The sequence below is a fragment of the Canis lupus genome, chromosome 17, assembly GCF_003254725.2.
Source record: "Canis lupus dingo isolate Sandy chromosome 17, ASM325472v2, whole genome shotgun sequence".
In the NCBI taxonomy this organism is placed as follows: Eukaryota; Metazoa; Chordata; class Mammalia; order Carnivora; family Canidae; genus Canis; species Canis lupus.
In genome coordinates, this window is record NC_064259.1 from 6,592,931 (window position 1) to 6,606,001 (window position 13,071).

Sequence of the window (13,071 nt, forward strand, 5' to 3'; positions counted from 1 at the left end):
GAGCCCGGTCGGTCCCTGCGGCCCCTTCTCAGACTCAGGAGTTCCAAAAACAGAAGGAGGAAACCTAAGGACAAGTGTCTGAGAGGCCAGCATGTTGTCACCAACCATCACTAAGCAAGGCCCCTGCCCCAGACATCTGGCAGGGAGCAGAGGGCAGCAGGCTCAGCCCTGGTGACAACAGCAGATACCCTGACACACAGGGTCAGATCCTGGAATCTGCTCTCTGGCTTACGTCCTGAGGGAGCGTCAGAACTCACTGCCAGGAGGCTACAGACAGCTCCTGCTATACTCACGGTGTCTAAGACGTTGGGGGGGTAGGCGGGGTGGTGAGGACAGACCCCCATCGACCCACTCATGGCAACAAGATCCCCTCCTATCCCGCCCCTAATGCTGCCACATGGTCTGAAAATGCAGCAAGAAGGAAGACCACCACGACATTTCACAGACAAGCCAGGATCTGAATCCACAGAGTTCTCACAGACCACGCTTCCCCTGCCCGGGTTCTTGCCACTGTCCAGCCAGCAGTGGCCCCTGCTGGACCCTCAAAGGGAGGAGACTGTGAACAAAGATCATCTTCCCTCCTGCACGGACGCAGCACGGACATGTGCTCACCATTACATGCACAGGACTCCAGGTGCTGCTCCCTCTCACAGAAAGGAACACACTTCCCATCTTTACACTTGCCGAGATCCAAGCACACGGTGTCATCTGCAGCATTTCCAGGAGGCGGGCACTCACTGCTGTTACCTGGAAGCACACAAGAAGCACACAGGTCACAACGAGTCACATGGCCACCAATCCTACCGGGCAGGCCTCTGATTCCCACAGTCGGCACTGCACGGGCCGGGCCAGGTACCTAGCTCGGGGCAGTGCGGGTCCCTGTGCTCCCAAACAACCCCTCAGCGACTATTTAACATTTTGCTTCTACCTTTTTATTGTGAAACATAACTTCATATGACAGAATATATACATATGTAATACGTACACGCTACACAACAAACATTACAGCAGTTACTTGGACTGAAATCCAAGCTCTGCAGGAAGGCTCAGGGCAGCAGCCAGCCGGGCCCCTGCGGCCTCCCCAGTGGCCACTTCCAAGCCCTCACCTCAGCCGGCCTCCAATTTCTTCACCTAAGGGCTCTGCCCTCAGAACCATAACATACTCTCTTCGGTCTACCTGGAACGCTCTCGTTTCCACCATGCAGGGTGGTTGGCTTTTTCTCATCCTTTAAATCTGGCTCAATAGTCTCCCCCAGACCCCTTCAGGCCCCCACCCAGGCCTCTAGAGGCCCTTTCACCCCATTGTGCTCCATTGCTATAGCTACAGTTCTCTCCTTCAAGCACACATTTTGCAATTTACATCTTTTTTTTTTTTTTTGAAGATTTTATTTATTTATTCATGAGAGACAGAGAGAGAGGGGCAGAGACACAGGCAGAGGGAGAAGCAGGCTCCATGCAGAGAGCCTGACCTGGGACTCGATCCTGGGTCTCCAGGATCACACCCTGGGCTGAAGGAGGCACCAAACTGCTGAGCCACCGGGGCTGCCCACCTTTTTTTTTTTTAAAGAAAGCTCCATGCGCAGTGGGGAACCCAGAGCTGGGTTCAAACTCATAACCCTGCAATCAAGACCTGAGCTAAGATCAAGAGTCAGGCACTCAACCCGACTGAGCCACCCAGGCGCCCCTCCATTTACATCTGAGTAATGATGTGTTTTTGGTTCCCCTGTCACAGACTGGTGAGCTCCACAAGAGCAAAGATCAAACCTATTAATCAACTTATATCCAATCCGTATCACACGCCATAAATACGCTGCAAATATTTCAGTGAATCAGTGATTCTTCCAGCCAAAACAAAAGCCACAGAAGGAAGGATGTTAACTTGAAGTGAGAGGATGGAATGAGGGGCTCATTCTGGAACATGAGCAGCATTCTTAACATGAAGTGAGAGGATGGAATGAGGGGCTCATTCTGGAACACGATCACAGAGAACTATTGCATGAGAATAGCGGATGGTGACCAGAGCTGGAGGTCTGACCTTTCACCTGACAAATAGGACCGGTCCACGGAGTCCCGAAAGAACTCAGACTTCAGTCAGTGGAGCAGTGACACCGAATTTAAGGAATCTGCCCTGCCTCAAACAAAAGCAGCCCTTCACGAAGTACCCTGTATATACCACACACTAACACAGATGCTGCACATCTGCCTCTGGTCTTACAAAACCCTTCACAGCACTGGGCATTCAGTGGCAACAGGACGGGCACATAACACACTTGCTGTTGCTGGAAGCAGGGTGTGGGAAAAGGGCAGCAAGCCAGTGAAGGAGGAGACTGCACTGCCACCGCATTTTTGGTGTGCTGCTGCCCTGCGCAGACACATACAAAATGCCCCATGGCTATCTGCTGAACACCTGTTCTCAAAAGACTAGTATCACAGCATCAGACCCAGCCAGTAGAACAAACGAGTGGCACAATCCTGGGCCTGTCCTCAGAGCTGTTGGTGTCCCAGGCCCCACCCAGCGTAGGGGGACCAACAATGTTCACTTCAAATGAGATCCCAGGTGGTGTTTATGCTCTTGATCATGAACGCCGAGTCCTTACAATGAGTTTTAGATTCTGCTAGCTGTTACTTCATATAAAATATCAAGGGAAGAAAACGCTATTCGTAAGAACGAATAAATTCTTTCAAACTGCTTATGCTTATTTAAAAAAGAACATTTTTCTGACTCTGCTTTATTATTGTAATAAAGCCTGAAACATTGAGCACAGCTAGAAAATGTTTGTGTGAAAACCTGATTGAGACATTCCGGCTCCTGACACGTTGCAAACTGTGGTCATGCTGCTGATATATCTCAGAATGTAAGAGGCATGAGCAGTATCTTGTAAAATGCACATTTAAAAGCCAGAGTAGGGATGCCCGTGTGGCTCACTGGTTGAGCATCTGCCTTTGGCTCAGGTCATGATCCCAGGGTCCTGGGATCAAGTCCCACATCGGGCTCCCCACAGGGAGCCTGCTTCTCCCTCTACCTGTGTCTCTGCCTCTCTCTGTGTCTCTCATGAATAAATAAACTAAAAATCTTTTAAAAAATAAATAAACAAATCAAATATCATACAAGAATTCCTCCAACTCAGCAACAGCAAAAAGACATGAAACCCAATTTTTAAAAATGGACCAAATGGCGGCACCCAGCTGGCTCAGTCATTAGAGCATGTGACTTTTTTTTTTAAGATTTATTTAATAGAAAAAAGAGAGAGAGAGAGCGAGCACGTGCACGATCGGGGGTAGCAGCAGAGAGAGAGGGAGATAATCTCAGACTCCCTGCTGAGCCCAAGGTGGGGCTTGATCCCACAACCCTGAGATCACGACCTGAGCCAAACCAAGAGTTGGACCACTCAGGCACCCCAGAGCATGCAGTTCTTCATCTCAGTCATGAATTCAAGCCCCATGTTGGGCATGGAGACCACTTTAAAATAATAATAATAATAACAATAATAATAATAATAATAATAAAAATTAAATAAAATATAAAATAAAATTAAATAAATAAAATATAAACAAACAAATAAATAAGGGCCAAACATATGAACTGCCTCTTCACAAAAGGAAAAATCTGAATGGCTAACATATATAAGGAGATGTTCAAAAAGGAGATTTGTAAAGGAGATACCTTTACACTCTTCAGATTGGCAAAACAATTAAGACCAGCAATTCTACTCCTCCATGTACACCCAGGAACTCTTACAACACCTGACAGAGGCATGGGAGATGGACTGTCCTAGTCCTACCTGCAGTAGCCAGAAGATGTAGGCAATCCAAGCCAACACTCAGTGAACAGATAGTAAAAGACAGTAAATAACACAAGTAAACTCAGCAGGTACCCCAAACAACGAACTATGTACAGACATGGATACAGACAAAGGTGGCACAATAGGGAGAATTCATAAAAATACTGCATTGAGTTTAAAAAGAGATCTAAAGTAGAGTATTATCCTAGCATGTTAAAAACACATATATATAGGCAGCCCAGGTGGCTCCGCGGTTTAGCGCCACCTTCAGCCTAGGGCATGATCCTGGAGACCCAGGATCAAGTCCCACATCAGGCTCCCTGCATGGAGCCTGCTTCTCCCCCTGCCTGTATCTCCCTTTCTCCCTTTCTCCCTCTCTCTCTCTCTCTCTCTCTCTGTCTCTAATAAATAAATAAAATCTAAAAGAAAAAAAATTAAATAAAAAAAACATACATACATAAAATAACACTATATTATCTTTCAAGGAAATACACATTCCGAGGCAAATATTAAACACATTATAGTGCTGCCTATAAGAACAACTAAGTGGACGAAAAGCAAGAAATAAGCAAGCAAGTAGAATGGGCCTGGCACCAATGGTAGGTGTATCTCAAACTAAGGAGTATGATTATGAAGGTGATTTTCATGTGAACAAAATACAGTGTTGTCTCCAACACACACATACTCACCTGAGCAAAGTAGCCCAAGAGAAGCAGCACCAGGGGCACTCACCTGTGCAATAAGACACGCCTTTGCAAGTAGCATTAATAGCCTCTTGGCACTTCTTCTGGGCGGTCTCGAACTGACAGTTTTTACAGCAAGGACTGTTCCTGTCACTGCAAAGGTAAAGCAGACAAGGATGGTTTGAGTTAAATGTCAGCTCCACAGCAAACACTACAGTCATATCACGGGGCCCTGAGGATGGCAGAGAAGGCCTCCTGGCCACCTGTCCTGCACACTCAGCCTTCCTGGGCACCAGCCCACCTACAGATGCTCTGTCCTTCCTACTGCGGCAGCCGTGATGCAGAGTAAGTACACAGAAATCCAAGGTGGGGGGGGAACTCATCCTTAAAACATCTTTATGTCCCTGGTTTTCATTAACTTAATACAGTAATTTTTTTTTAAGGGATGCGGGGGGGGGGGGGGGGGAGACAAGGGCTGCAAGGCCATCAACAGTGAGGAAACAGGCAGCCAGAGTCCTGGTCCCCATCATATTCATGACAAGTGAGCATGCTACATGGTCACACCTGCTACCCATCATTAACCCAACTTTTCCCTTCTATGCTGAGCCAGGCACTGGTCAGAAAAATGAAAACACAGGCACCTCCTAATTTGTACTACTTCGTCTGCATTTAGTTATGCCACTAAATAGTACTCTCCAACACTATTTTTTTGCACAGAAACACAATAATTTAGATCTCAGGACTGTCATCTGTGTCTAATATCTTGTTACTACAAAAGAATGCAGCCAGCAACATCCTCATTAAATCACCTCTGTGTTTCCTTAGAAAAGACTCTCTGAGCTGTGGGATCCTGAATCAAAAAGTATGTAAGATGAAATACTTTGTAACATAAAGTCACACTGTGTTCCAGAAAGCATTTTTCTTGCTGTAAAGGACAAAAAGAGATAAACATGCACTCGCACATGTGCACACACCCTTCACCTGATGCTCAGGTACTCACCTGCACTGCACACCTGCCCTCAGCATACAGTCGCTACTACAGCACGTGTCATTGTTCAGGTACATGATGCCAGGATCGCACTCCTCTCCTTCATCCACCCTGGAGTTCCCACACACTTTGTTGCTTCGCTCTTGAAAACACTCCTGGGACTTACTTTCGATGGTCTTATAGATGGACTGTTTACTGCAGTTTGAAAACATCTTAAAAGAAAAAAAGGGCACAAAGGAACCAAATAACAATAAAAATTCATTCCCATGGAGTGTTTATGTTTCTTACCTAGAGACAAACTCTTACTGTAACAGCCACAATCTGAGCTACCGTGAAGGAATGCCAAATTCCATCACTGTCACCTCAAAATGCCAACTATACAGAATCAAGTTATCTCCCTCAGGAGGGTACTCAAAAACTGGTGTGAATTTGGTTAAGAGCCTAAAATTCTCCACAGGCAAGCTATACAAACACTGAGACCATACATCCCAGTCCATCCCATCGAGAGGACCCAGTCTGGCTCCACCAGACTCCATGCTGTCCTGTCCCCAGGCATGACACTCTGTACCAATGCAGTGACAGTAAGAATCAAGCATACAGCATCATCTTCCTGGACATAACGACTCAGGGATGCAAAACACAGTCTATCTCTGATTTACCTCCTCTTTTCCCTGGCTATGTGTACGAATGACCCATGTATAAAGCTTCTAAATAAAAAATAATATAAAATAAATAAATAAATGCTTCTAAATAGATGAACACAGTAAGACGTATATTACATACAGCCTATTAGATAAAAATATGAATTGTTACCTAAACATTCACATGGGTCTCCATGATTTTAAGTTTCTTTGAGATTTCTACAGTTGATCAATGTCCCAAAAGAAGCCTCTACCCTTGCTCCCCCACCTGCAATATAGAATCAAGGAAATGGTCTTCTAAATTTGGGGATTTTTACCAGGAGCTCTGAAACGGAGTCCATTTTCCAAACCCATCTGAAATTAGCCAGAAAGGGAGTAAGAAACTTGAAAAACTTATCTAGTTTTTTTTTTTTTTTTAATTTTATCTATTTATTCATGAGAGACACAGAGAGAGAGAGAGGCAGAGAGACAGGCAGAGGGAGGAGGCAGCTGCCTGCGGGGGAGCCCAATGCGGGACTCAATCCCAGGACCCCGGGATCATGACCTGAGCCTAAGGCAGACTCTCAAACACTGAACCACCCAGGGGTCCCTTGCGTAGTTAGCTCCTAGGGCAGGGTGTCCACAAATGATGCACATTTGCTAAAATCGCTTCACTTTTGCCCCCCGAAAAGAGCCTCTGAGGAGCAGAGGCATAAGACCCTCCATAGGTCTGTGAATCAGATACCGAAAGGATTACTTTTGGAAAGATATCCAGACACCCTAAACAGACATACTAACTGGCTTTTTTTTTTTTTTTTTAAGTACCTTCCCATTAATTCTATAGTAAAGAGATTTATTTATTATTTATTTATTTATTTATTTATTATTCATAGAGAGACACACACACACACACACACACACACACAGAGGCAAAGACACAGGCAGAGGGAGAAGCAGGCTCCATACAGGAAGCCTGATTCAGGACTCCATCCCGGGTCCCCAGGATCACACCCCAGGCTGCAGGCGGCGCTAAATCGCTGTGCCACCGGGGCTGCCCTATAGTAAAGAGATTTAAGGGGTCTGGTTATTTCAGTCTAGGCCTCCGGCAATTAGAATCTGCTGGGTTTATTCACGAGCACTGCAGATTCATAAACTCAATTTTAGCAGTTAACTCATGGGAGATCAGACACTAAGGAATCAGAATTCACACGGAAGCAGTTAAGAATCCTCTCACTAACTTACCAGAGCCATACCCTGAGTAGGGCTCCTGGGCAAGGCTAACGGGACTGTGGTCTCCACGTTCCCTGAAAACCTCAGTCAGGTCTTCTCTTTGCACCCTTCCCACACTCTCTCCTCTTCTGCTAACAAACCCTCCTACGAACTCACCCACCTTGTGCCATCTGATGACAGCAAGGCCCAAGGCAAGTCACTTCTCAGCAGCGTATCTGTGGGAGGTGCCAGGCCCTATCTTTCGAGGTCAAGGAAACCAAGGTGCTTTAAAATCTACTCACAAACATTTTAATTAAAGAATTCCTTTAAAATGTAGATTAGGGGCAGCCCCAGTGGCGCAGTGGTTCAGCACCGTCTGCAGCCCAAGGTGTGATCCTGAGACCCAGGATCGAGTCCCATGTCCGGCTCCTTGCATGGAGCCTGCTTCTCCCTCTGCCTGTCTCTGCCTCTCTCTCTGAATGAATAAATAAATCTTTAAAAAAAATGTCAATTAGAAGATGCTCAGTGTGTTTTTATAAGAAGATTGATACTTGGGTAAACCAAACTAATAGAAAATACACTAAATATGATGTGCTTGGGACAAAATAAATAAATGGATAAATTTTTCTTTTTTGATAAACTAGTACTTCCTTTCCTTGTCCCTCCATTTTTATTTAAATAAGCTTCACACTCATGACCCTGAGATCAAGACTCACATGCTCTACTGACAGAACTAGCCAAGTGCCCCAAGAGTTGTGTTTTTTGTTGTTGTTGTTGTTGTTGTTTTTAAGTAAGCTCTACGCCCAATGTGGATAGACTGGCACTTCCTGAATTTAAAAGAAAAAAAAAAAAAAAGGTTCTGGCCAGGCACGGTTCTCCTTAGGGTGTCATTACCAGGCCATGGAAGAGCTCCCAGGGAAATCTCACTTAGAAGTTTTAGAGGAGGGATCCCTGGGTGGCGCAGCGGTTTAGCGCCTGCCTTTGGCCCAGGGCGCGATCCTGGAGACCCGGGATCGAATCCCACGTCGGGCTTCCGGTGCATGGAGCCTGCTTCTCCCTCTGCCTGTGTCTCTGCCTCTCTCTCTGTGTGTGACTATCATAAATAAATAAAAATTAAAAAAAAAAGAAGAAGTTTTAGAGGAAAAAAAAAGAAGTTTTAGAGGAAAAAAAAAAGTTTTAGAGGAAGAGTCTGTAAAGTAAGACAGTTTCCCCCAAAGTACTCACACCATCCTAACAAAGAAGCAAATGACTATATAGTGCACTAATCCTATAGCCACGAGCCAAATGTGACTATTTTAGTTTCTTTTCTCTCACCACATATTTCATACTACTATAGAAATGTTCACACATCTGCAAAATGGACAGAATGTATTGTGAACACCCACATGCCCCTCACCAGCTTCAACAATGATCAACTCATGGCTTCATAACTCCTCTGCATGCTCACTGCTTCCTCTCGGCTCCCACACTGGCTAGTGGTGGCTGTTATTTATTTAATAGCTTTATTAAGGCATATTTTACATACCACAAAATTCATACCCATTTCAAGTGCACAAGTCAGTGATTTCCAATGAGTGTAAATCAGCCTGTGGACATGTTCTTGTCCCAATAAGGTCCCTCATGTTCTTTTACAGTTAACTCCCATTCCCAGCTCCAGCCCCAGGCAACCACTATTGAATTTAAACAGAGTTTTAAAATAATAAAATAAACAACTTAAGGGCAGCCCCGGTGGCGCAGCAGTTTAGCGCCGTCTGCAGCCCGGGGTGTGATCCTGGAGACCCAGGATCGAGTCCCGCGTCGGGCTTCCTGCGTGGAGCCTGCTTCTCCCTCTGCCTGTGTCTCTGCCTCTCTCCTGCTCTCTCTGAATGAATAAATAAATAAATCTTTAAAAAAATAAAAAAAAAATAAATAAATAAATAAAAATAAAAAAAAAAATAAAAATAAATAAAATAAACAACTTAAAATCCAGTTACTTGGTCTCCCCGGCCACATCTGGAGTGCTCAACGGCCACCTGTGACTAGTGGCTGCTGTATTAACACAGAATGTTTCCGTCATCCCAAAACCTTCTACTGAATAGCACTGAGCTACAATGTATGTGCTTAGAAATGCAGAGACAGGGGCGCCTAGGTGGCTCAGTCGGTTCATCGTCTGACTCTTGGTTTTGGTTTAAGTCGTGATCTTGGGGTCATGAGATCAAGCCCAGTGTCAGGCTCTGCATTCCGTAGGTGTCTGCTTGAGATTCTCTCTCCTCCTCTGCCCCCTCACCCCAGCTCTCATACACACAATCTCTCTAAAAATAAATTACTCATTAAAAAAAAAAAGAAGAAGAAGAAAAGAAATGCAGAGACAACTCTGAAAAGCAGAGGAAAATTCAACCAGGTATGTGACAAGTCAGAAGAGTACACAGAAGTGAGGCAGGCAAAGCGCCTGAGGTGTAAGTCATCAAGCAAAGGAAAAATAAAACTTAAGGTACAAAGCAAGAGGGGAAGAGAATGTTTATACATAATAGCCAAGGAAAAATATGACAAAAAACACAAGAGAGAAACTTCCCAAAGCAAAGCCAGAGAAACACAAGAGTAATCCTTTCCTCTAGCTCCTTGCCAGCCTTTAGAGAGCCATGGCCCCACCTGAAAAAGGAAATCAGGAGAAATACTTCACAGTCTTTCCTGGTTAGGGTCAGCCCTCTCTAACTCGGCAACACCTATGTTCTCTTCATGAGGCTTTGTGCTGCTTAACCTCAAGTGAAATGCACAAACCAGATGCCTGTGAACAGTTTCAGCTCAGACTCTACGAATCCATCGTAGCCACTCTTGAAGTTTCTGCAGGCGTCTACGATATCCCACGGGACTAGCGTACTCTCAGAAACCCCCACTAGCACACTATTCATTTATTTACTCAGCAAATGACTATGTGCTAGGTACCCCTGCTAGGCACTGGAGACAGCTGTGAACAAGATAAGTGAGGGCCTTTCCCATGGGAAGTTTATAATCTGGCAAATTATGTATTTTGTTGCTAAAGTTTATGAAACATGCAAATTAAGTAGAGTTAAAATGAATAACAGCTTATATAAGGAACGACATGAAATTTTTAACCTGCACAGACCCTGCCATCTAGAACTCTAACACGAGCCATTGCTATCACTAATTTTCCATATAGCTCAAATCAACACAATTGGCTTAGTAACAGTACAAATGATAGCCTTAACCAGATTGATGGACCACATTTCACTCTAAAACAAAAAAAACAAGTTCGACGGTACTCCATAATTTGCAGTTCCATCCCTGGAATGGAATGCTTTTCTGTGCTCTCGTTATAATTAAACATAGCCTCTTTCTTTCCTAACCTAAAAAAGCTCCAAAAGATACATACCTTATTGTTCTCGTGATCTCCACTCACAGCTATGGGATACATAACGTATTTTCCGCCCTGGTCCTCATTTGGGGCACATTCCGCTAGGCCATCCGGATCATGTTCTGCTCCAAAATTGTGTCCCAATTCATGAGTTGTAACCAGGTCAGCTTCCTTAAGGATCACGCAAAGAAAACATTATTTCTTAATATCCAACCATCAGCTGCTCTAGCCAGCCACACCCTGCTTTTCTTAAATGGGGTCCTGATAAATGGGATCAACAAGAGGATAGTGGTTGGACTGCGGGAGTTGGGAGTGTCTAGACTGAAGGGCCCAGCACAGTGGGATAAAAAAAAAAAACTACACCACCTATAACATCATAGCCAAACTACCAGTGTAGCAGAGGCCAGTATTTCCTATCAATATCCATTCTCCCTTCTTCCTTAAAAAATCCTAATCCTGCTCACGTTGGCAATGTACTCTACTAAAATAGCCATTTTCCCATATTTCCTTGAGGGCAGGTCAGTCACATGACTGAGTCTGTCCAGCAAGACATAAACAGAAGCCAGAGAGTGGGACTTTGAGTTTTTTTAGAAGGGACAGACAGGGCTCTATCCCCCTTTCTGCAACATAGAGGAGAACCATCTTGTGAGCAGATGAGAAGCATGAGGACAAAGGCTTGTGCTCAGAGGGGCTGAATGAAAACTGTAAGATCCTGGCTCCCTGAGAGCATCACTATGCTGCTGCAGCTACCCACAGGATGCTATCCATGACCTTGCTGACTGAGGCAAATACACCTCTTATTTATGAATAAGATTTGGATTTTTAGTTGTATGGATTTGCTGGAATGTGCCTAACACATTCCTAATGGATATACCTGGGCAAAAATAAGATCCTAAAATCTAAAGGAAAAAAACAGGTCACGTACAAAGGATAAGAAATCAGAAAGACTGGAATGCCTGGGTGGCTCAATGGTTGAGCATCTCCCTTTGGCTCAGGGTATGATCTCAGGGTCCCATATCAGGCTGCGGGAAGCCTGCTTCTCTCTCTCTCTGCCTATGTCTCTGCCTCTTTCTGTGTGTCTCTCATGAATAAATAAATAAAATCTTAAAAAAAGAAATCAGAGGGACTGGGACGCCTGGGTGGCTCAGTGGTTGAGCATCTGCCTTCAGCTCAGGTCATGATCCTGGGGTCCTGGAATCAAGTCTCGCATCGGGCTCCCTGCAGGAAGCCTGCTTCTCCTTCTGCCTATGTCTCTGTCTCTCTCTGCCTCTCATTAATTAATAAATAAAACCTTTAAAAAAACCAGAATGACTCCATATTGATTCTAACATTAACACAAAAGACATATTCAGATATGTAAAAATCTCAATTTTCCTCTCATGTACGCTTTTCTTAGGAAGCTCCTAGAAGATACACTACACCAAAAGGATGGTCTAAATCAAGAAAGAGGAAGAACAAGAAGTCCAGGAAATGTGGGAGTTTGGGGAGGTCTTCAAATGACAGCTACACTGCAGGACTGGGAGCCACGTAGCCTGCAGAGAAAACCACAGGGTGAAAGGCTCCGGAAGTGGTGTCTTCAGGAAAAACAACAAAAGAAATCTCACAGGTAGCTTTTATCTTTTTCTTTATATTTTTTATTTTCCCATTCCCCACCAAACACATGTATTTTTTTAGGCAGAAACAAACAGAATATGTATTATTTTTTATTTTTATTTTTTTTGTATTACTTTTTAAAAAGATTCCTACATAAATATATACAGCTGGGGTTCTACTACAATAAAATCAAAATCTATCCTTTTAAAAAACATGAGAACATACCTTTGTAAGGATGGTTTTACCATAATTTTTTGTGCTGGTCAAACCACTATTCAAATAGATATTCTTCTTTCCAATTGGACTATAATAAGCTAGAGGACAAAGGTAACAGTGACAAATCACTTATTTAATACAGGATTACCATATAATCTAATCAACCTGCCATCCCCACATAACCACACAACAAATGGAAAACTCACCCTTTGGGCAAACACCTCCATGACTGTTTGCTCTGGGAGAACCAACATACGCTAACCCAAGAGTTCCCATATCAAAATCTTGATACGTAAACAGATGTGCTAGGCAGACTTTAGATGCTTCTTCAGCTATATCAAAGCTAAATTGCTTTAAGAAAAAAAAAAAAAAGGATTCTTAATTAGATTAACAATTACATCAGACCAGAAGTTTCAACCACGCACTGGAGAAAAACACCCTATGACTGACTGCAGTTCTGCATCAGCAACCACCAAACTGTGCGGCACCAAGCCTCCTCACCTACATTTTCACCCACCTATATAGGTAGGAAGTGGAGTGCTGTCAAGTCAGGGAGGCGGTAGGATAGGGAAGAACTTGGGAGCTTTTTATAGCAGTTCAAACCCAAGAGGGCTGGTGTGGAGCTGTG

General features: G+C 44.2%; 1 protein-coding gene across 6 annotated transcripts in view; it reads right to left on the minus strand.

Annotated features, from left to right (window-relative positions):
• The window catches only part of ADAM17 (ADAM metallopeptidase domain 17), a 49,609-nt gene that overhangs the window by 6,892 nt on the left and 29,646 nt on the right, over positions 1–13,071 (minus strand). For all 6 annotated transcript variants that reach the window (XM_025454693.3, XM_035700658.2, XM_025454694.3 and 3 more), the window contains 6 exons: positions 12,650–12,794; positions 12,453–12,541; positions 10,653–10,805; positions 5,466–5,665; positions 4,515–4,618; positions 613–747 (listed from right to left, as the gene is read on the minus strand). In XM_025454693.3, the coding sequence (XP_025310478.1) occupies positions 613–747; positions 4,515–4,618; positions 5,466–5,665; positions 10,653–10,805; positions 12,453–12,541; positions 12,650–12,794 (826 nt within the window). The remainder of the gene's footprint in view (positions 1–612; positions 748–4,514; positions 4,619–5,465; positions 5,666–10,652; positions 10,806–12,452; positions 12,542–12,649; positions 12,795–13,071) is intronic.